The following is a 24079-nucleotide window of genomic DNA, read 5'->3' on the forward strand; positions in this document are numbered from 1 at the left end:
TTAGAGGTACAAAGCAGAAGCAGTTGCTGCAGTTTTTGGAGTGATGTCATCTATTTGGGCACTGCAGTTAATGAACAAGAAATCTGTTTTGTACTGTATTAAACTGATCAGCTCTTTACTGTCAGTCTACATGAGAGATCTCAGTTGTGTAGCAGTGGCTGAGCACTTACGGATGTGGGAAGCTTTGATGAGCATCCTAATGTTTGTTTTGTCTTAGCTACAGGCACTGTTGACTTTTGTTTTTGCTACTTGAGGCTATATACAGAATCTTGATGTTGGTAACGCCTTTCACTTGCACTGAAACAAGCAGTGGGGTGAAAACCGAAACTATTGTCTAAATTTTGAACACCTGTGACCCTTAGAAATCAATCACTTGAATCAAACTGCTTTCACTTTTTCTCTTTTCTATCCTGTAAAATTAATAGTAGTTCTTGAATGTAACATAGGCAGGGGAAAAAAAATATTTTCTTTTTGACTTTTTCAGTCCTTTTGTAATTTTTAGAATGAACGTTACATCCTTAGTAGTGTGTAGACTGCATGATGTGTATTATCGGGTAAAATGGAAATTGCAAGATCAAGTCTCTCTTCTCTGAAAGTCATAGAGGTGGCTGATTTGATTATGGTAACTTGATTATTGATAACTTGAGGCATTTTGGTTTTCTCTGACCCATAAGGAGTACATTTTTCGTTTACCTTAGTATGGGAGTTACTTCAGAGAATTCACATGGTCTGGGATCTAGACATATTTGCACCCCAGAATCAGGGATCTAGCAACAAGAGCCCATTTCTTGATGAAAAGTCAGATTGGTTGACAAATTGAGTTATCACAGATAAAGCAGTCACAGGACTCATTAGTGGTAGGATTCTTCCAACTTTTCCAGTCAGAGCTCTTTCAGAAGAAAAGGAATGTAGATATAAACTTAAGGGAAACACCAATAGAAGGGACACTGAGCTCAGAATTAAAAGCCACCCCAACTTCCCAGTAGCTCCCCATGAGTCACTCTTTGTAATAATTTCTTTGGTCTGGTCTGTTGATGACACTCTCCCTTTGGCATTGCTTCCCTGCATCAAGTCATGCTTCTCTTTGTTCCCCTCGTCTGGCAGCACAGCGAGATGTCATTCAAGTTTAAGTGATGACGTGTCCGGTGGACTGCCCTGGTCATCTCTGTGCCATCCCTTCAAGTCTTTCCAGCTTGTCCCCTCTCTTTGTGCTAATTGTTTCTGTCATCAATTTTGCCTTGTCACTTCTCTGTTTCTTCATCTTTGTGTTGGTTTTTATGGTGTTGTTGTTGTAGTTGTCTCCCTGTCCCTCTTCTACTTCTGTCATGGCCTCTCTGAGGTCCTCTGTCCTCCTCCTGGGCTCTGCTACACTGTGTTCCTCGGGCTGGCTGGTTTTAGGAATGTTGACCTGCTGCCTCGCTGTTACTAAGAGAAAAATTATACAGGTGGGAAGGTGAGAGTTCACATCAGGTTGCTTCAGCTGCTTCTAACTTTTAGACACTTGTAGCCATGATCTTCTCTTTGGAGGGTTGGCCAGAACCAAGAATGAGGAAATGTGGCTAAGGAGGTCTCCATTTATAGGAGAGGTGTCAGTAGGAACACTCTATAGCATTACACAAATAACTGTTTTACCTAGGCCTGGAAAAGTGTTGAAAAAGTTTACGTGCAGTAGAGTGGGTCCTTTGCCAATTTACAGTGTGCAGTAAAGCACCAGGCTGAAATTTGTGCCACCACATGCTGTTACTACAGGTACCTTTGAGCATCGTGTTCTAGAGACTGGGGATGAAAGGGAACATTGATAGGGCTGCAGTTGTCCATTATCTGGTTCGGAGTAAGGCTTTGAAAGCAGGTCCTGTAAATTTCTAAATGAGTGGTAACAACAATAAGCAAATTTCTACTTCACGGTGTAATGAATGTTCAGGTAATGCCCAGAAGCATAGTAACAACATCAGTACCTTGTAACGGGCTGCAAGTACTTTTTTCCCGGCCAGGAGGACAGAGCAACAGCAAGATGCTTGTAACAGTGGTCCCTGAATAGCCTATCAAATCTGATTAGTCACAAGACGCTATTTTGATTAAACCTTTTTTGGGAAAGGGGTGATGAAATGTGGCTGGAAGCCTGTTTGTGTGTTACAGTTCTGTTTGCTGACAAGTGCCTTCTGCAGTAATGATGTCTTAAGTGCACACTCACAGTGCATCAGCAAGAGCTGGTGTGATATCATCTCAAATGCTACCTGAATCTAAAGGGTGACTGTCTCTGGAAATGGTCCATTTCATGACTAGCTTGCTGTTGATGTGCCTTAGCTAGTTCTGTAGTTAAATAAGGGGTTGCATATGGCAGGGGAATCATTTTCCCCACTGCACCTTGAAGTTAATGCAGATGCCAGGCCTGCACCAGGATTTTACTACAGGATTGACAACGAAAGCAAGATGCATATTGCTTATGTGGGGTATTTTGACGCTGAGACTTGATGCAGTTCCAGATGGATATGCTACTGCAAAACTCCCTGGAAGTTAGATGTGCAGTTTTGGCTCAGTGGGATTTGTACACGTTGCCACCAATGTCCCTGGAGCAGTTACCTGTAGTAACTGGTGCTGCTTTGAGAACTCCTGTGTCAGTTAGGTTGGTGAAGTGAGGAGGTTGCTTCCTCTCATTGGAAGTTCTTAAACTGTATGGAGAAAGGACCATGTGCTCTTCAGTCTGAGGTAGTAGCCAGAAGAAAGAACTTGGAGAAAGAAGTGTGTGTAGGCTTTGTCCCAGGTTCAGTGGGTGGTGGACAGCCACAGTATGGGGTTGCAGGCAGTGCCACAGTGTCCGGTGGCAAACGGAGGGCTGGTGAGGCACATGAAGGCTATAGGATTTCACTTGGCATTTCTGATAATAACAAACTCAGTTGATGTCTTAATTGCTTCTCTCACACAGAGAAACTAGCGACACAGCAGCTGGTCTGGCAGCATGGTCAGGGTCTGAAAGTGCAGCTCTTTCACGTGCTGTTGTCTGCAGTCTGGTCTCCTCTGTGGCTCTGGGACCGGTAAAGCTTGTTCAGCTCCAGTGGTTGACATGCAGCTCTCCTGAGTGCTCTGGTGGCTTTGTCCTTGACATGCTTCCTGAGATGATAGGTTTGGCGCTGTTTCATCTCCTTTTCCTTCCGTCTTTGAGTCGTTAATGTTTTGTTTGCTTCTGAGAAGCAGTTGCCAGTAGGTGCCAAAACCAGTTCTCTGGCTTCGTGGAATAGTTTTGGATGTAATACCAGTGCTGAGAAGAGGCTGGTAAACAAAGAGCAGGATGACACAGAGGTTGTATGTCCAAGGTGCAGCTGGAGTTGCCCAGCATGACTCACTTCCCCATGGTCTGTTGCCTCTTCAAGTCTGGTTGCACCCAGGTGATCCTTGTACGGCTTTAGCGTTAGCCCTGTGCTGAATTCCCGTTAGCCAGTAGGGCTGGCTCTCCTGATGATTTCAACATAACCTTGAAAGGGACCTTTGCACAGCAAAAGGGACTTTGCTGAAGTGCTTGTAACTGGCCTTCCTTGTCCCCAGTCCTGTCAGCAGCAGCAAGGAGGAATAGCTAAGCTGTCTGTGTAATCCTCACCTTAATGACTCCCTTCCTTTAAGGTAACCTTTACAGTTGGAATCTGCAGTGGAAACAGTGAGCCTGAGAGTCCTTGACTGGGGAGTGATCTGCCCCACATGCTCTGCTGCCCCTGGGGATGTATCAGAGAGCTCCGTGTTTTTGAAGACCAGCTGTTGGGCATTTCAATCTATGAGCTGGAGGGCTTCAGGAACAAAGGGCAGCTCTGATTCCTTGTCATGCATATTGTCACAAGGATAGCTTAAAAATTCAGTTATTCAAAGAATTATGGTGTGTTGTCGTGAGATAGATCTTGTGATTTCCTTCTAATCCAGCAAAAGAATCAGTTATGTTACTGAATATACCATAAGCATCCTGGAGCCGGGATTTAGCTGACAATTAATTATAGACAGATAATTCTATCTTGTGTTTAAAAGCTGTCTAGGCACTGTGTTTAACATCTTGCATCCAAATTTTATAAGTTTTTAGTAAATTGTGTGGGCAGTGGATGAGACCTCTCTTTACCAGCGTTTTCTTGTGTGTATCCAAAAGTATCTTCCTAATGGTACCGTTTATCTTATACCTGTGTTGTGCATTACCCAGTGTGTCTAGACAAGTGCCTCGCTGGCTGACTGACTTGTGTGCCCAGTATGGTAGTATCCCGTTTTAGAGCAGCAGGGATTAAACTGAAGAGGATCAATGTGGTATTTCCAGTAGGAAGAGCTATTCTTAATGCCAAGGGAAGCAGGGTGTGCTCCATGGGCCTGGGAGAGAGCCAAGTGCTGTGATCTGGAACTCTGTCTTCCTGATCAACCAGGTTGTGTCTGGTTGCTGGTTTGTTTGGGTTTTTGTGGTTTGGTTGGTGGGTTTTTTTTGCCCTTTAGATTGGCAGACCCTGGGCTGTGTTATTTGTGTGCTCAATTGGTTCTCAAGGCTATAAAATAAGTTTACTTGTCTGTCTTGGGAACAAGGCACATTAGGTGTCTGCAACGTGTTCCATAACCTAGAGGTAGGAAACAGCACAGACTTGATCCGTGCTACACATATGAAGTTGTTAAAGCTGTTTTAAAATGTTTTTCAGGTTCTAAATGGCTTCTAAGAAGTTGGGATCCGACTCTCATGGTAAGTGAAATTTGGCATCCTTGTCTTTTCAACAGGATAAATCCTACTGCTGACTGATGTCCCAACCTAGAGAGTTCATGTTTAGCCACTGAGTAGTTTTTTTGTTAGGAATGAACTGTCTTGGCTTCCCTCTGGAACAGTTGCTTGCTGATGCTGTGTGTGCTTGTTCTCTGATTGAAATGAAATTCAGCCTGTAGCTGTTCCCTGCTCCATCATGGCAGAATTGTACCTTCCCTTATCCCACTTAACCCTTCAAAATCAAAGTTGAACTGTGAGACTGCTCTGATGTTTGCTGAAGTGGATGCTGGAGCTGTAGCATCTTTCTGTGGAAGTCATGTGAGAAGTTGAAATGAAAGTGAAGCTTTCAGTATAACACTGAACTGTGCTTGGTCTTTGGTAAACCATGAATTTCTTTCTTAAAATGGACTAATCTGGTTCAGAAGGCAGGTGAAAGAGACTGTATTTTTTTGTCTTCTACATATGAGATGTGTAAAGTCATGCAGATGATTTGTATCATGAAAGTTATTTGCCTGTGTATGTGCATAGTTTTTAGAAAATAAGTTGTAATTTGAGTGCAAGTAATATTTCTGTGGAACATTACAGTTCAGTTTCTGTATGTAATGTGGCTTCTTCAAACTGCTAATTGTGACCTTTCATGTTGTCAAAACTTCTGCTTTTAGAAATTCGGCCATGATCTTTATTTTTAATTTTTCAGATAAGACGGTCCTGGGGAATTCCATTTGTCCTTGAGCTTTTTAGGTAGTCTTGCAAGTGTGGAGTTAAAACCCAAAATAAGAAATGCCTCACTTAAATACATGGTTAGGGATTAATAAAAATAGCCTATCAAAACTTAGTTTTTAGATGGTCTTCTTTGCTGTGGCCCAGTGACCCTGCTGCAAGACAACTAGTTTCCTCACTAGGTAGCTGCCAGCCCTTCAGCAGTAGCTTCGTTATCTGTAAACACTCTTTAACTGCTTTTCTTCTGTGTCTGTTTTCATTTTTCTCTGCTGCTTGCCCAACCGGACGAGCAAAGATGCTGCCCACAGCTAGAATTCAACATGTCTTAAAAATTTCCCAAAACAGTACAGTGTGCTGGAACATGCTCCTGGCTTCAAAATAACAAGGCCCAGACAAGTGGTGCTGTGAGCTGCCTTGATAACTTGTCCGCTCTTCTGCGTGCCCTCTGTTCCTAATGACCAGCGGCACTGTCACAGTACTCCTTCTGAGGAGCAGTGGAGCAACTTCCTTGGCTTAATGGTGTCCTAAGAAATCAGCAGCACAGTTGCTTCAGTCTTCTGAAAGGGTTGTGAAGAATAATCCTGCTAACTGAGTTTTGTTTTACTGTAAAGCATTTAGTCCAACAGCTGCCTTCAGCTCAGTGCCTGGCAGGTTGATGAAACCGGTCAGTATAGTTGATGTATCTCTTGTGCTTATTGCTGAGCTGCTCATGAGAGGTTAGAGGACTGATGCTGGATCACAGAGTGGTTGAGGCTGGCAGGGACATCTGCAGATTGTCATGTCCAAACCCCCTGCTTAAACTCAGGTTGCTCAGGACCATCTTCAAATGGAGATGAAGGCGGGGGCACAAAGTATGAGTGGAGAGAAAGGAGCCCTTTTCCCGTCTTTAAGGGTGTTCTTAACATACACCTGTAACTATTCCGAACCATGTAACTTCAGGTGCTCTCCTGTTGTTTGAATAATTGGAAATTCAAACTTAAGTTGTAGGAATTAGTGGCATGTAGAAATGCAGCTTTCATCTGTTGCACAGAAAGTGTGGGTTATGCCAAGTGCAGCATAATATTTCTATGTTATTGTTGTCACTATAGAATTTAAAAACTTTTAACTCTGATTTCTGACAGTTGTGTAAGTATGGTTTGTGTGACTACAAAAACTCAGTTCCGCATGGTTTCAAAACTGTTCCCCATTCATAACTGGCAACTATTTTTTTTCTCTGAAATTTCTATTTTGCTACCAAACTGAAGGGCACTTCTATGGATCGACCAGCGACTTCTGCTTTATGCTAAAGTGGAGAGGAATCCTACTCTTGTAGTGGTTTGTTAGGCCAGGAATGTAATACAGAGCACAGAGATCAGGCTGACAGGTACACCTTTGCCAGAGCTATTCACAGAAATTCCTCAGTGTGCTTTTAACTGATAAAGGGATGAAGTGACCAACAGCCATATTAAATAACAGTTTGAAAAAAACCTTAAATTGTTTCACTTGAACATGTGACTGTTGAAACAGTGTCACCAAACTAGTGCTGTTCTGATTGGGCTGGAACAAATTGAATACTACATGTACCAGTGTTTTGCCTCAGAAAGACTTTTTATGGTCAAGTGTCCTGAAACACTTGATGTGTTCATAATATGTTTGGTGTATCAGTTTCTCAAATTGCCAGCTCAATTACAATTTGGATGGCATGTTGCATGTTAAACATATTGTTCCCACTAAGGATCAGTGAAAATACTGTTATATTCTGCCTGGAGCATGTTTTCATCCTGGAGGTGCAGGTGAGATGCAGGTTGTTCATCCTGGTGGTTTCAAAGTGCAGGAGACAGCACCTGTGTCTTAACAAAACTCCGTGACTAGCACCTCTGGTGCGTGGAATGAGAGCTCAGGTGATGACAGCCCATAAACCTGTAACTCCAAATTGACAGGATGTTCCTGTTTTTGAAAGCTGCTCGGCCTCTGGGAGCCTGTGGCTGCCTTGTAGATGAGTCGACAGCGAGGGAACACAAACAGTACTTAAACTGCCATCTGAGTATGAAAATGGGTCAGATAAAAATGGCAAGTTACAGTTCACTGAACCAGGGGTTGAACACCCTCTCAGTTGTTGCCAATAATGTCTCTCTTTATCTGCATCACTCAAAGAGAAGTTACAAGGGAGGCCTAGAGGCACTTTTAATACACACCCCAGAAACTTCGCCTGTAATTCCCAAAGCTTAGACCAGGGATCCAAGAGATCACTTTCAGTTAATCAAAAAACTGAGTGCAATTTATGTTGTGGGTTTTCTCATAGTTCTTCACAGTGGCTCAAGGAAAACACACCAACAGTCTGGTGGAGGTAGCTGAGCTTAAGAGGTTTTTGCCTTGTGAGTTTGTAGGATGCCTGAAAAGTGTCACTCTAAAACATTTTTTAAGTATCAGGTGTAAGTGATAGATACAAAGGACAGATGTAGGACCTGATCAAGTTTGATTGCCTTGTTTCAAGAATCAGAATTGCTGTGCTAAATAGTCTTGATACTTCACTGTGTTTTGGTTAAAGTGGAGTGTCTTTGGGTTGTCACTTTTCCCTTGTGACCACTTCTGTCTGAATGTTACCTCCTACTTGCATGTCAAAACCTGGGTTTTAGTTTGTCTTAGCTACTCTAAAGCTGGGTCATTTCAAAACCTGTTTTGAATATGGTAAAAAGTGATGAATCTTTTTATAGAGATATAACAGAATACAGTGCTCAGGAGAGCTTCAGCATCCAGTTGTGTAGGGATAATCTTCTCACACAGGAAAGTAGGATATGGGGTGCACAGGCTTCAGAATCTGATGGATTGTTATGTTGTGTGCCTTTTGTGGGCTAGAACATCTAGGAAAGCCAAACAAACTCCACAAACAAAACTGGGGCATTGAAGTCCAAACAGCTTCAAACTTTATTTGTACTGTCACCTGACACAGTTGTGGCAGCAGAGATAAAATAGCTCCCAAACACAGCACAGTGAGCCTTAATTGAAAGCATTCAACTTGCGAGTTGTGGGGATTTTTTAAATATAATTTCTGCTTCCGATTTCAGGGCCTTTCAGTTACCTTGATGATGTCCCTTTTAAGATAGGAGACAAGTTCAAAACCCCAGCAAAGGTTGGATTACCCATTGGTTTCTGCCTGCCTGATTCTTCTCAGCTTGTCAGAGAAGCCCAGGTGAGTGATGTGTTGTGCCTTTCTGCTCTCTTCTCCCCTGGCCCCAATGTGTGGTGCTGTAAATTGCAGTTTGTCAGTTTGCTCAAGGGTCATGCCAGTCCTGTGGTGTCACTTCATGTGCCAGACAGTATTTGCAGAAGATCTGTTGTTAGACTGTATAGAAAGATAGAAATATGATAGGTCATGCAAAAAGCTTCTACGTGTTGTTTTCTTAAAAAGCCACTAGGCTTGTATTGTTAAGCAGTTATTTTAGTGCATCCTCTTTGAAGAAGTGCAAGTTTTAAATGTTACCCTTGCTAAGTTTGAATATAATTTTTAAGAGCAAAAGTGCTAAGAACTGATACACCTGTGCAGTGGCATGATTTCCAGTTCTTGTGTTCTGTGTAGTTCTGAGAGGGAATTCTGTGGGGCAAACAGGTTACAGCTTGATACATGGATGGCTTCCCTGTCTTGAGGAGCATGTTTCTGTTAAAATAAGCTGTTAGTAGCATAAAATCAATTGCTTTAGGGTAACTGTTGAAAACCTAATCTCCAACTGCAGGTTGTGATACAGGAAATCTAATTGAACTATGTTTTCTCATTTAGATCCATGATTTTCCTTGAGCAGTCCTAATTGATAATTGTTTTCACTTTGTCTGTGACAGATTGCTGTGGGCTTTTTCCTTATAACAATTAAGTGATTACCTCATTGTCCTAGTAGACATGTTTGCACTCAGCTAAGCTGGTGTGGGAGAGCTACGTAGAGACCCACACAAAGCTGTGACAGCTCTGCTCACATACCAAAGACCGTGTAACCAGTAGTGGTGCCCAGTCCTTCTGCCTGTGTGTGTGTTGTTCCACCAAGTCCCCTTGCTGATAAATTGTGTATCACACCTCTTGGAGTCCTAGAGCTCAGGGAAGGGAGACTGAAGCCTGCTACAGGATGGAATGTGGCACAACACATAGTGAGAAGCCTCTAGAGGCCTATGAGTCCTTGCTGGCTTGTTGCCCTTTAGAACTGGGAATTTATATGACTTGGCAATCCAGTGGGAAAGTACTCCTGTTCAAGTATGTGCCACTGTCCTGTTGAGGCTGTCTTAGCACTTTTTGTGAGTCTGAGGTTTAACCTGCCTGTGGACTGGGCTCCTAGACTGTGTCTCGGAGCATTTGTGGTTACTTAAGGATAGATTTAGGCTGTGCAGGATTTTGTCCTTTAACACCAAGGCACTAAGTGGTCAGTACGCTGGTAGTCAGTAGCTTACAGAAGCCTCTCTGTGCTAACCTGGCTCTGAACGACCTGATGTTAAGTGGAAATCCTGTCCTGTCAGTAACTACAGCAAAACCTGCTGCTGAAGGAAGGCGTTTTCATTGTTGTAGCCATTATATCCCCTTTGGCTGGGGGGGCACTGGAGTGGAAATACAAATACCTCTTAAACCAGTGGGTGCGAAACTCTAATATCGAGTGCCTTAGGAATCTTTTAGGGGAAACTGAGTAATACTGTATTGGCCTTTGGATGCAAAGTTACTCTGCTGCAGTTTTGAATGACTTGTGGAACTTGTGGACAGGAGGTAGTTCAGTGGTGCCAGGTTGGGGAATGATTGTCCATCTAGTAACATGTTACACTTCCCCTTGTTACATCTGTAAGTCCTGGCGGGAGAAGGTTGGGAGAGTTACGAAACTGATTTTGGGATGATCCGTAGCTCTAAAGCAAAACTAAATGCAGAAAGGAGGCAAAATATGCTATTCTAATCCAGATTGCAGCCAGGTTTTGTGGACAGAGGCAAAATTAACTACTTGTGGTGTCTGCCAGCTTTGTTAATCTGTATGCTGGGAAAAGGGGTGATTGTCACGGTAACTCAGGTAGCTCTTGTTCTACGGTGACTTACATTGCTGTTAGAAGTAACAATTACGATCCTTACAAATTAATTTTTTTCTCCTTCTCCCCTTTCCCCTCCACCCCCATCCAGTATGACTTCTCACTGGAAAAGAAAACAATCGAGTGGGCTGAAGACATCAAAAAAATCCAGGCTGCCCAGAGGGAAGCTGAACGCAAGGCAGAAGAGGCACTAGCTAACTCCAAAGCAGCTCCAGAGGACAGCACCAGGATGGGGTTCTCAGAGGGACCTTGCCCTGAAGCCATGCCTCCTCCTATCAACCCCATCCTCGCCAGCCTGCAGCACAATAATATCCTTACTCCCACGCCAGCCAACAGCAGCTCTGTGAAGCAAAAGGTCCTCAGTCCACCTCACCCAAAAGCAGATTTTAACCCAGCTGATTTTGAACGCGAAGAAGACCCGTTTGACAAACTGGAATTAAAAACTATCGATGATAAGGAAGAATTAAAAAATATTCTTGAAATTCATGTTGGTACTACTGGGCCAATTGTTGCCCAGCTCTTAGATAACACTTTGCCCAAAGGAGGGTCTGAGTCTGTATTGCAAGATGAAGAAGTTCTGGCATCCATAGAAAGGGCCACGTTGGACTTCAAACCCCTTCACAAACCCAATGGCTTTATCACTTTACCACAGCTGGGAAACTGTGAAAAGATGTCCTTGTCTTCCAAAGTGTCCCTTTCCCCTATCACTTCAGTGAGCAATATCAAATCCCTGTCCTTTCCTAAGCTTGACTCTGATGAGAGCGATCAAAAGTCATCAAAACTCACGAGCACTTTCCACAGCACTACCTGTCTCCGCAACGGCACTTTGCTCAGCTCTTTGCAGGCCTGTGCTCAGAGTAAAGCCAGTGAACTGAATGGACTCCACATGGTTGGTGTTTCTGCTCTAAGTGAGGACAGTGCCAGGGAGACATCGACATCACCCTTCTCACCCAGGCTGTCTTCCCTGGCCGCGCCAGCTGCTTGTACAGAAGACGAATCATCTCAAAGCACATCGACTACGGTAAATGTGCAGTGGATTGGAGCTGGGGCTGCTGGGGAGAGGTGGAGGTGCAGAGGCAAATCTTCCCTCTAGACTGTCCTGTGGCTTTGGCTGTAGCTTCATTTATGAGGAGTGACCTGTAGATCCTCCTGAGTTACGTGGCAGATTGATCACTCCAGCAGGTCTTCATGCTGGCAGTTCTGAACCTCAGATTATTACTCTGCCGTTTTTCCCCAAATTTGGTATTTTTAGGCTAATTGCAGTGATTTTTCTTTCAGCTTTTCAGCTCTCATTTGTTGTTGATAGTTGCACACCTTTGAACTAAGTATATAAGGCATCTTTTGTGTATGGTCCTGATTCTGAAGTGCTGTTGGGCTTTGAGTCAGATCTCCTCCAGATTTCTTCCTTGGTTTGCTTATTTATTTGCTGGAAAAAATGGGAAATGAAGACTTCTCAAGTAATAGCAGTAATAACAAATTGAAAAACACAGGTGTGCTGTGTCATTCAGGGAAGAAAAAAGTGCTTGTGGTTGACCTACATTGAAATAAGTGTATTTTTTTTGTTTTTTAATTTGCTTCCCGAGATCCTTTTAAAATGCAGTCTTTGAAAGGAAGACAGTTATGGTGGTTTGAAATCTGGTGTCCACACTCTTCCTTGTGAAGGAGGGTGAAAGGATTGCTTGGTGGGGATCAAAACCAGTTGTGAAGATCATCTTGTATTTTTAACATCACCATTGGCTGCTGCCCAGCTCTGAGACAGGGGATTGACTCTTCATTTCCCCAGTCTTGTTGCGAGTTTTAAAGTTACTTTGAGGACACCAACTTCACACCAGCTGTTGTTTTTGTCTCTTTGTGAATAAGAGCAGAGATTACAGTTAAAGTTTGTGGACTTTTTTTTTATAAAGAACCTCGGATCTGGACATGAAGCCTAGTGAAAACTGTGTAGTTAAACCCTATAGCTGGTTCTCAAATAATCTGCCTTTTTTCCTTCTGTCCAGTATAAGCAGTGTTTCAGTGGTTCTGGGATTTTACTGGCATACTGTATGTTTTTGCTCTGAAGCAAACGATGCTGCTCCTCTCCTATTGTTCTCCCACCTCTTTTCAGGCTTATGTGAATGCACTAACAACTGTGAAACACAGCATTCTGGGCAGTGGTGTGTTTGTCAGCAGATCAGCTGTTTGTTGGTGACCAGAACAAGTTTAATACTGTGGACTTTGGCAGGAGCAGCAGCGTGCTGAGCACCTGCTCACTGCTGCAGGTCACAGGTGTGGGAGGTGATTGCATGGTCAGGGGTTAGCTCAGAGGTGAAACCTCAGTTAGGAAACATGCATCGTCTCTGGGGACTAAGATGAAAAATCACAACTAGATAGATGGGGATTAAGATAGCCAGATTTCCCCTCTTAACTATTCAAAATCTCTCTGCTTGATTAAAATTTGTTTAAGGCCAAGAGGGAAGGTGTATTCTCAAGAATGCTATCAGGGAAGATTCAAATTGACAAAGAAAGAGACTTGGTAATAGAAGTGGTAAAGGTCTTAATTTGAAACTATTTCTCCTTTGGAAGCAGCAAACCAAGAAAAGAGGTATGCTGACAGAACTAGTTCTTTCTGTTTGAATTCCCAGACTTCAGGTTATACTTGTTTCATGTTTCCACAGTAAAGTCCCAGTGACTGGAAAGTGACAGCTGAGATGCAAAAAACTGAAGTAAATGCAACAAAAGAGTTGAAGTAAATGTAGCAAAAATCCTCAGAGTATGAAAACAACAGAAGGAAATCAGAGTCAAACGTAGAATAAGCCTGTCCTTTTTCACAGAATCATTACAGTGGTTTAGGTTGGAAGGGACCTTAAAAGTCATCTTATTGCAGTCCTCTGCCAGGGGCAGGGACACCTTCCCCTAGACCAGGTTGTTCAAGGGCCCATCCAACCTGGCCTTGAGCATTCCCAAGGCTGGGGCATCCACAGCTTCTCTGGGCAGCCTGTGACGGGGCCTCACCACCCTCACAGGGACTGATTTCTTCCTAATATCCCATTTAACCCTGCCCTGTGTCAGTTTAAAGCCATTCCCCTTTTCCTTGTCCAGACAAGTCCCACTCCAGCAACCTTGAAGCCCCTTTAGGTACTGGGAGGTGCTCTAAGGCCGCCCCAGAGCCTTCTCCAGCTGAACAACCCCTGCTCTCTCCTCCTGTCTCCATAGCAGAGGCGCTCCAGCCCTTGGAGCATCTTTGTGGCCCCAGCCTTTTAGGAAGCCTCAGGGCAATTGTGTGCCCCAGTGTATTCCACAGTGACTTCATAATTTTTTTTTCCTCATGAGACTAGAAATTGTAACTTTGAATTTGCAGTTACCACTGTAGCTTTTGCTTTACCACTGAATAGGGTCTGGGAATTTTTGGATGGAAACAAATCTACGGTTTCTCCATTTCTCTGAGAGTGCACAGGTTCTATGGTGGTCCCCTCTCCTCACTTTTTGGTTTGATTTTCAGAGCTTTGGCAGAACTGGAGGCTAGTGAAGACAATGGTTTGAAATTAAACTCAAGATTGAGGAGCAGGAGTTGGTTTTTCCAAACTCGAATCTCTGGTGTCAGAAGCAGTTTTGGTTTTCCTGGCTGCAGCATCAACAACTAAGCACCATCCTCTAGCTGATTTCAGGGCTTCTCCAGACCCACATTTCAGTGTATCCCGTATCCCAGTGCTTTTTTCCCGGGGTACATCATTCCATCAGGGTGAATATGATGTCTTAGACTTTGTCTTATAGAAGAAAAATTCTTACCCTGGAGATCAAAATGGTCAGAAATGGAGAACAAAACCTTGGTGGTAGTTTGGGGTCTTTTTGGAAATAAATTGAATTTGCCAAAATCCTAGCAGATTTTGTCAGAACTGTTTTTTTTTGTAAAAGGCTTTTTGTTGTTCAGTTTAGGCCCAGAGAAAGCCTTTCTGAAGCATGTGGACAAGCTTTCAAGCAATCTCTGTTGGCATAATAAGTGTTTAAAAAATGCAAAAAACTGTGGTTTTTGATCCACGGTGATTTCTTGCAGCCTGTTCTAATTCTGTTTAAAATGCAGGAACTGTAAATGTGTGAACTGAAATGTGCAGATTTTGTGGGGCCGAGGCCTCACTTTGCACTGCTCTTATCTCGGGCAAAGTCCTATAAAGTGGCAGGTTGGCTGTGCCCTCTGGCAGCCTGGTTTTGTGGAAAGGGAGCAGAAGGGACGTGACCTGGCCTTGTTGCTGTGTTGGGAACGGGTCCGAGGGCTGGGCAGAAAAATCACATGCTCTCTTTAGCCAGTGTGCCACGTTGTTCCTGTGTTGCTATGGAATTCGATGCTCTGGGAGCAGAGAAGAGGTGCATTTTTCTCTTCCCGCTTCCCATGTTCAAAAAGTGAAGTCTCCAGGCAACAACTTCAAAAGTCCCACTGTTACTCAGGCTGTGCAGCACTCAGTCAGGAGCTGAACTGGAGCCAGTGTGTTTCACTGAGCCGTGTGAACACACAGCTGTTACGGTGACAGAATAAACAAGCTTACAATTATTACGGGAGTACACACATCCTGCTTGGAGTATAATCCGTTTGTAGGGTGCGGAGAGAAGAAATCCTCGTGATGGTTATTCTGTAGCTACACACATATAGGTGGCTATTCTGTAGCTACTTCTACATGTGAGGTGTGTGATCTCCACTTCTCATATGCAGAAGCATGATGAGACCTTGAGTCTCCGCGGTGTAGTGGATGGAGTATGCTATAAAACCCTCCTCCCCCAGCTGTGGCAAATTCTGCTCACTGGTGCATGATGTTCATAGTTGGTTTATTTGTGTGTTGTCCAGCAGGTACACCCAGACTACAAGGAAACAGAAATCCCTGTGGTAAGTTTCCAAATACCTTGCACTGGATCATGTTTATGATAATCTCCAGTCCTAGTGTTCCTGTGAGTACAGAAAATCATAGGTGGTGAGTAAACCTGTGGTGAGGGAAGCAGTCTTTGTTCTCTGAGGTGTGAGGGTTGGCTGTATCACGACCTTCACTGTTGCAGGGGTTGGGTGTTCAAAGGTTTTGATCACACCAGCAGGAGGGGGTTTGTTGTGAAGCATCTGGGTTGTTCACTGCTGTTTTGAGGGTTAAAAGAGTGTTGTGGGAATCAGACCTTGTGCACTGCTCTGTTTCATCCACACAGTGTGTAACTTCCCAGGGGCAGTCTAGGAACCCTCTTGTGTTAATTACATGGGGTATCCTTGTTCTGCATTAGGCAGGAACAGGATGTGGGATGCAGATGACCATCACCTCAGCCTCCGTGTCTTCCCCTTCAGGTAACACACCAAAACTTCCCAGTGTCTAAAGTGCCCAGCAGCAGCAGCTGCACGATGGAGCTGCAGCAGGGCCTCTCCCCCAGCGAGAGGCAGTGTGTGGAGACCGTGGTCAACATGGGGTACTCGCCAGAGAATGTCCTGAGAGCCATGAAGAAGAAGGGACAGAATATAGACCAGGTAAGAGCTTGTGCTTGTTCCTGATGAGAGACTGCTCGAGTTGGCCACTCCTGTGGGTGCTGCGTTGGAGCTGCGCTGAGCTTGAGATGGGCCTTGGCTCTGTGTGAAGCTGGGACAGGGACTGGGTCTCCCCAGGAGCCACAAACCTATCCAAAGAAAGCTCAGCACGGCTCTGCACCGTGCTTAGTGCCACGTGGCAGAAACACTGCCTACTTCCCTTGTTCTGAGCACGAGGGCTTACGATGCTGACGTCTCTCCTTGTAGAGAGATTGGCCCCTGCAGGCCTGAGACAGCGCTGAAAGGCTCCTGCAAGGCCCCACTGACCGACTTTAGTGTGCACCCTGGTGCTGGTGCTTCCTGCCTCGTGTGTGTTGCCTCAGATGCCTGCTAAAACCAGGTCACTGAGCTTAAAGCTGCAGGGTGGAGGGTGGTTCTGGGTCTTGGATCCACTTCAAACACTTTTAAGTGGGGGAGAGCATTGTCAGACTCTCTGTGCTGGCCCTGGGCAGCCTTTGTGCTACACGGGATTGTGTCTGGGCAGGAGGGTCATGGGGACTCTGGCTTCGTGGGATGATCTCCTGCCCACTTCCATGCACATCGAGAGTGGCTTAAACTCTGCACTGGAGAGAACTGTGGTATCAAATGGAAAAAAGTGTCCCTTACGGGGGTGATCTTAAATCCTGCTGTACTTGCAGGCTGTGTTCTTTTGCACGCCTCACACTGCCCACCTGAGTGTTCCCTGCACCTCTCAAAGCTGAGGGCAGGTAAGGAATGTGTCAGTGGTTTCTGCACGTGTGAGCTGGGGTTTGCAGCTCATTCACTGGTGTGCTGAGCTGATCTCCAGAGGCTGGCTGCTTTCAGAATGCATCAGCTCTTGTGGCTGTCTGAGAGGAAGCTGAAAGCTGACATGTCTTGACTGCTGGACCTACAGTTTCATTTTTATAACGTGTAGTATAAAACGCACACTTAAACTTCTGCCTTCTGCTCCGCCGTGAGGCACAGAGGGCTGAAGATGCACTTTGGAGGGTGCTCTGACTGGAGTGCAAGATGTTCAGAGCTGGTTGGAGAGCACAGGAAGACAAAAAGGCTCATCTGCTTTTTCTGCACAAGAGATTGAGACACTTGTATAAAAAGAGTGTCTCGGCTCTCCTAAGGAGGACTTTGTCTCTGATGTCCCGGGTTGGAGTCGTGCTCAGCCCCTCTGCACGTACAAAGTTGCCATTTCACCGCGCACTGCCAACGCCACACTGCAAACTTGGTTTCTTGTCTTCGTTCCCCACAGGTGCTGGATTACCTGTTTGCACATGGACAGCTTTGTGAGAAGGGCTTTGATCCACTTCTTGTTGAAGCAGCTTTGGAAATGCACCAGTGTTCAGAGGAGAAGGTGAGGGTGCAGTGTGCAGGAACAGAGAATGTGCCATGACAGGGAATTCCAGCAGCAGTTCCTCTGGCTGATGTAATTCTGGCTTTCATGGTAATGCTGCCTTGTTTCCAAAACTGACTGCCAAAGGGCATCTTTGTGTTGATAAAGCTAGTATTTGTTGAAGCATTGGAATTCCTCTGTGTTGTTCTGTTACTCACTTGCAAGCATTTTTATGAGGACAGGATTTTTTTGAAACCCTGCTTATTGTGATCGCAATGTTCTGAATGCCCAGAGTTCTCTTGTGGGCAGGGTTTGGGACAGAGACAGTTAACTTCAGCAGCAGAAAATTGTCTTTCAAACCCTGCCAGCCTGCCCTGGCCATGGATTTTCTCCCTTTTACGAATGCATCTGCCTGGCTGCTCGGCAGATTGGTTTAGGGCTCGCTCTGAAAGAAGCTGGAAAATGTATTTTGGGTCTGGTTCATTGTCTGGCTGCTTTACCAGCACGGAAGGTACAGCAGGGGCAGGTAGCCAGGGCAGAGGACAGCGGGATCCTTTTAAAGTCTGCCAGCCTGTTGTGTGCCAGGTTATTACATGAAGTCTTTAGAGGTGCAACCCAACCCCCACCCCAGACATATGTATGCCTTCCTGCCTTTCTTGAACTAGTGATGAGCTTGCAAACAGAGGAACAGTGCTGTGAAGATGGGAAGTGACTGAGTTCAGGAAACACATTTGCTACTGGCTCAGCCCCGAAATTGGAAATGGTTAATCTCCTGATTGCCCACTTCAACGTGCTTGCTTGTTGGGGATTTCTTTCCCCCGGAGTGGAGCAGAGGCACTGTAAATGGCAGAGGGCTCATAAAAATGATCATCTGACTCGCTTCTTGCCACTTTATTTTTTGAAAGCTCAGGGAGGGGATGTGCAGTTGACGTTGGTAGTATTGTATGTACACAGTGGGGTTTGTGCTAATCCCCCAAGTTTGCCCTAGATCTGAGAAGCCAGTTGATAGCAAGGGCTACTGTGCTGTTCCCAAAGTCAAAGTACCTTTAAAAAAAATTCAGTGCAGCAGGAGCTGCCGGATGGGAGAGCTGGGTGCCATTAGTCAGCACTTTTGGGACCCCTGATTGGGCCAGGCTGATAAATTTCCTTCTGGGAGAGAGACACTCCCACAGTGTGAGACTCTAAGCTTTGGTGCTCCTGTTGAAGAGGATTTTGGAAATGAAGGACAGCAAACAGAGGGCACTGAAGGTGAGGCCCCGTGGCCTCCTGCACCCAGAGCTCTGCCAGCTCTGATGTGAGCAGAGTTTCCCCAAACAGAGCCAGAACAGGCTGTGCCTGGGGAGGAGGAATCCACAACCATGGCATGCCCAGGTGCTGAAGACAGGCACTGTGCTAAACCTCCACTGATCTGCTTGTCTCTTGCAAATAATGGGCTTGTCTGTCTTTCAGATCACAGAACTTCTCCAGCTAATGAGTCAATTTAAAGAAATGGGCTTTGAACTAAAAGACATTAAGGAGGTCTTATTATTACATAACAACGACCGACACAACGCTTTGGAAGATCTAATGGCCCGTGCAGGAGCCAGCTGAAAACACATTCCCGGATTCTCGGCGTGCAACGGAGCAGGACCAGCCCCGCCACCTTCACATCCAGTGTGACTTGCTCTCAGCGGGAAGGAGTCCAGCTTTTTCCATACAAGGGAGAGTGACTGAGCAAGCCCGCCTGGTGCATCACTCCAGCATTTCTCTTTCCACTGAGGGCCAACTTTCTTTCTTAAATTAAATTTTTAAAGTGTCCTTTCCTAAGTTTCCTTTTTCCAGCTCGGCCACGGAGAGTTCAGACTGCCCAGCCTCTACTGGAATTGTACATAGGTAGAGATGGAGTGGTTCCCCCCTCACTGTTGCACTGAAGTTGGACAGAAGAATATTAAGTTGGTTCTGAAACTAGAATGCTTTGGTTCTTTGAAGCTGCTTTTATGGTGTCTTGTCTGCTTGTACTGAATTACTTGACTGTGTCACAGTCCAGATTAACTGGTTAAAGTTGACCTTTAGTGCAATGGAGTTTTATTTTTTGGTTGAAAGCTAGTCTGTAACTTAGTAAAACACTGGTTCAGAAACTGTCACTATGCATAAAGAGAGAACCTTGTTTAGTCCTCTTGGTTTTTGTTTTTTACCCATGCATCCAACACTTCTGGCAGACATGAGTGTCCAATGCTCAGTGGGTGTAAGTTCCCTTGAAACAGGTAAGCTGTGAACTCTACCTGGACCTGCAGCTTGTGTTGGTTCTTGAACGTGAAGGCAGAGAGCTGGGGCTCAGTATTCTTAATCCCCCAGGCTTGTAGGATATTTAAGACAATGCCCTGCTAGGAAATCAGTTATCTTTTTGTTTTAAATAATACTCAGTGTGATGCAGGAGGTTTCTTTCAAGCACTTTCTTTAAAACAAATGTACTCACTGCATTAGTTCCATTTTTCACACTGCTATAGAATTACGTAATAACATCTAGTACTACAAATCAGGTTTGGGGTTGTTTTTGATAGTTCAAAGTATTACGTTGTACATTGTTCAAGTTCTAAATACATAAAATATCAGCAGTCTTGAGGAATCTCTAATTTGCTAAATATTTTGATTCTGCGGAAGAACTAATAAAACCCTCCAATATAACTCCCAGTGTCATGGTTCCCATCTCTCATGCTCCTTGGCTCCAGCAGGGAACTTGCTGGGTCCTGCTGCTGTGGGCATGTGTGAGCACTTGGGCAGAACATCCCGATGTCTGGGGCCGTGGCTGCAGTGGTGGAGTGTGCTGTGCTTCTCTGGGGCTTATCTTGGCTTTGGGGCAAAAACCCAGCCTAGGGATCCAAACTCAAGTTAGAGCTGGAGCTTTGGACTTGCACGGGCGAGAGCAGCCCAGCCCATTGCCTCAGTAGGAGGCTTTAGCTCATCAGGACTCTGAAGGGGGTGGCATTTATCTCCATGGTGTTGTTAACTTTCTGTAACCAGAATATCTAATTTGAGCCCAGTGTGAACTCCTGGAATTCTCTGTGAGGTGTCCAAGTGCATTAATTACATACCTGTACTTAAAATGAGGCCAAGGAGGGATGTGGCTGGCAAGAGTCCAGGAGATGTGGAAAGGGATGAGGAGGACCAGGGCAGGTTGCCCTGCATGCAACCCATGGTGTTGAACTTCACCACTTCTAGTGGTGGGGCTGAAATTAAAACTTACCTGAGAAGGATGTGCAGCAGCTGGTGAGAAGTGTGACAGTTTGAAACGAGAAAATGGGGTTCCTGATTAATCGGAAAACCTGGAAAACAAAACTCAAACTGCTTTACCATCACTGCCAGGAGCAGTCAGCTGTATTGCTTGTTTTTCAGAATTGATACTCAAAAAAGTGCCCATCTGGTACCAGACAGTCTTGAAGAGGCAAGAAGTCTTGCCAGTGAAACAACAACTCTTTAGATAAACCTCTGAATAAAATAATCTCTTAGGTTCTGTTAGTGTGTGTTGTTTTTTCACATGTTCCCTGTGGGGTCTGGTTCTTAACCCCACTGCTATGCCTATGGAGATGTAGAGGTGAGAGCAGGGAGGGGAAGGTGTTCTCCTCCCTCCAGAGAGCTGAACCCACCTGACTCTTCCCTTGTGATGTTGCTCGTGTTTTGGCAGTGAGGTTTCTGGGCTCACATCCCTGGGTGGCTGAAGACAGGAAGTGTATTCCTGGGGTGGCATCTCAGAGAAGAAAACACCACACGGTGAGGGGATTAACCTGGTGTCTTAAAGGAGGGGAAGGAATGTGTAACGAGAGACACAGTGTGATGAGACTTCAGTGTTGTGGGTGCTGTGCATCACTGCTTACTCAGTTCTGTTCTCTTCAGTCAAGGCACAGCTCAGTGCAGACAGGGAGAGGCCCTGCTGGCTGGAGCGCTGGTGGGAGGATTGGCTGCACCCCTGGTCACACTGGAGACATTGGGGCATTTCCTTGGGTTCTCAGGTCAGATTGGTTTATATACCTGGCAGCTGGCACTTCTGTAACTTTGTCAGAGGTTCTGCCAGGCACTGAGGACTGGGCTCCTGCTGGGAGGGCTTGTGTGGAGAAGGGCAGACACAGAGCCAAAACTGGTGGCTGGAGGTGTGGGAGCAGAGGTGCTGCTTTGGTTGCTGCTTAGTATTTTGAGAGTGACTTCTTTCTGGGATCCTGCAGTTGGGTGGGGGGAGCAGCAGATGCCCCCATGCTCCACCCAGCCCTGTGGCTCCTGGCCCAGCAGTGCTGAGCCTGTGTCAGCGCTTTCCTGGCTGGGCAGCAATCCATGTTGGCCGTGCAAAGGGTCATTCTGCTGCTGGCCCAGGCTGGTCAGGCCGGCCACGCTTCTGAAACACCAACAGGCTGGGTAAGAAGGGCATCTCTACCAACTTCCAGTCCCGCTTCACCTTCTGCAGTTAGTCAAAGGGGCACTTCGATCACGTTTCCTTCAGAATGGTTTTTACCCGAGTTCTTTAGTACACTGAATTTTATTTTAAATTGTGTCCGCCACTGAAATGAAGCACCAAGCCTCTTCCGTGAACATTAGTAGTCTTTGTTGCACCTTGATACAAAAGTGAACCCATTGAGCTGTGTTAATTGATTGTATATGGCCAAGCTCTCTTTGTCTCTTAGACTGCTGTAATGACACTTTCACATGCATTCCTCAAGTTGAAATGAAAACCTTTCATATCAGTTGTCAGTGGAATATCAGACAACAGGAAGAGGATGACACTTCTAAAATGCTCATTTAGCCCATTTTCTCATAAGAATTAATGCAGCAACTTGGTAATAACCCTAAAAATGGAGAGAAAACGTTACGCCACCTTTGGTAGTTTCTGTTGGATCTGAGGAGCCCAGCATTGGTATCTCCTGCTTGTGCAGCACTTCAGGCATGTCCATACTATTGCCAAGGCTGGGCAGATTTCCACAGCCAGGGCTGCCTTATTTTTTTAATTTTAATCAAGTGTCACATTCAGTAGGGAAAATAAAATTTAGAGAATAGACTGATAATAAAAGATTACATTTAGGAAGGTACAATCTTTTGAACTGGCTGGATGACTCCAGTTTAAAAAAAGATTGTATCAGACCTCAGGAAACGATGTGTTGCTGTTATTTTGATTACTTCTTGTTTCCCAGTGTCCCTGGCCATTCCTCAAGGGAGCAAATAGTTCCAGCTCTGGGAATTGGCTCTGGGGCTCAGATCTGCCAGATGAAACTTGCTTTTTTCACAGTAGACCAGATGGGATTCACAGGTTGCTCAAATCTGGCAGCTGATTTAACTCACCCCTCTGCTCACGGAAATTTTTGGTCTCGCATCTGTCTTGTCACAACTGTCTGAAAACACCGAGGTTAGGACGTGGCACTGCTGGCTATGCAAATGGTTCTTCCTTGTGTGTTGCTTTAGAAATGTTCAGCTTCTGTAAGACACTGAAAGTGCCTGTGAAGGTACTTTGCTGAGCTGCACTTTAAAATCCTGAATGTGCATTTAGCCAATACTCTTCTCCCAAATGTCAGAGCACGTGGAGGGAGTTTTCTTCATACTGTGTTTCTGGCTGGGCATCACATTTTCCTGTGACCTGTGCACACATCCTCCAGTCTGACCTTTTCCTTGGTTTCAAACAAACTTGCAAAACTCCTCAGCTGCTCCCTGACAGCCCTGTTTGCTGTGTGCTCACTGAGAAAGTGCCGGGTAAACCACTGTAAGTGCTCGCATCCCTTCATGCCAGCCCAGTGCTCTGGCACCACCGCTCTGTGCTGTGCACAAGCACCAAGAGCTCTGGAACACCTCATTTCTCTGGGCCAGGAAGGCTTTTGAACAGGGGGCTGGGACACCTGAGTTCAGGTGTGACATTTCACTGGCCTGTAACCTGGACACAGGAACCATCTTGAGAGCCATAAACTCAGACCCGGGGAAACTCCACTCTCTGCTCCATAAGGAAAACCAGTTTCATTTGTAAGATGAAGACTAACCAGTGCTAAAAACACCCCAACAGTCGAGAGAGTGATGTGGGATTCATGTGTGACATTCCTGGGAGTGTTTGCACCAAATATGCATCTCGGAGTGTCACTGTGATTACTGCACTGCCGCTCAGCCTGACTGGGGCTCCTGGGAGGGGCTGCAGAGCCAGGCAGTAAAACCCACAGCTGGTCAGACAGGAGTGTTCCATTACCCTTGGCATTTCTGGCTACGGAGCAGGCTTTGAATGAGCTACCACAGGCATTACCGAGGAGACACTGAGATGGATGAATGTGCTGCGACAGCCCTAATTTTGGAGCGTGAGCGCTCACACAGCGTGTTGTCAGCAAACACGTTTCAAGGTCACTTGTGCCTTCAGCGAGTGGACTTGCTTTGTGGTTTAGATGTGAAGCGTGTGCAGCACCAGAGCTTCTGCAGGGCTCCAGCTGGCGGTTCTGTAGTTGTTGATTCAAATACCAGTTTCGCACAAAAGCAATCAGCAGCCCCTGGGAGCCCAACAGCTCCAGCCAGACCCACTTATCACATGAGAAATCAGTTCTGTGAGCCTGGTGGGCACTGCAGGTCTGTGCACAGGGCACAGGGCCGATGTGTGCAGCAGGTAAAGCTGTTGGCCTCTAGCTGTGGGCAGCAGCATGAAACCCACACGCTTATTAACACAACAGATGAATCTCTGGTACCAAAGTCCCTGCTAACCCACTCGTCACCCGTAACTTAAACCACATCTTTCAGGAGCTCTGGAGTTTTCATCCCACGAGCTAGGGCAACAATAGGCTTCCTTCTTCTCAAACTGACAGCA

At 45.5% G+C, this 24079-nt stretch overlaps 1 protein-coding gene across 5 annotated transcripts in view; it reads left to right on the plus strand.

Annotated features, from left to right (window-relative positions):
• Window positions 1-20784, plus strand: part of LOC114060157 (ubiquitin-associated protein 1-like) — a 33589-nt gene extending 12805 nt beyond the window's left edge. For 4 of the 5 annotated variants that reach the window (XM_027889413.1, XM_027889414.1, XM_027889416.1 and 1 more), the window contains exons 2-8: window positions 4653-4693; window positions 8476-8600; window positions 10548-11477; window positions 15270-15308; window positions 15750-15926; window positions 17209-17310; window positions 18739-20784. In XM_027889413.1, coding sequence (XP_027745214.1) covers window positions 4660-4693; window positions 8476-8600; window positions 10548-11477; window positions 15270-15308; window positions 15750-15926; window positions 17209-17310; window positions 18739-18879 — 1548 coding nt within the window. In that variant the 5' untranslated portion in view covers window positions 4653-4659 and the 3' untranslated portion in view covers window positions 18880-20784. The remainder of the gene's footprint in view (window positions 1-4652; window positions 4694-8475; window positions 8601-10547; window positions 11478-15269; window positions 15309-15749; window positions 15927-17208; window positions 17311-18738) is intronic. The other variant, XM_027889417.1, reaches the window with a different exon arrangement.
• Window positions 20785-24079: the final 3295 nt, after the last annotated feature.

This window comes from Empidonax traillii, unplaced genomic scaffold (assembly GCF_003031625.1).
Source record: "Empidonax traillii isolate 1590-97213 ecotype Southwest subspecies unplaced genomic scaffold, ASM303162v1 scaffold262:size680716, whole genome shotgun sequence".
Classification (NCBI taxonomy): Eukaryota; Metazoa; Chordata; class Aves; order Passeriformes; family Tyrannidae; genus Empidonax; species Empidonax traillii.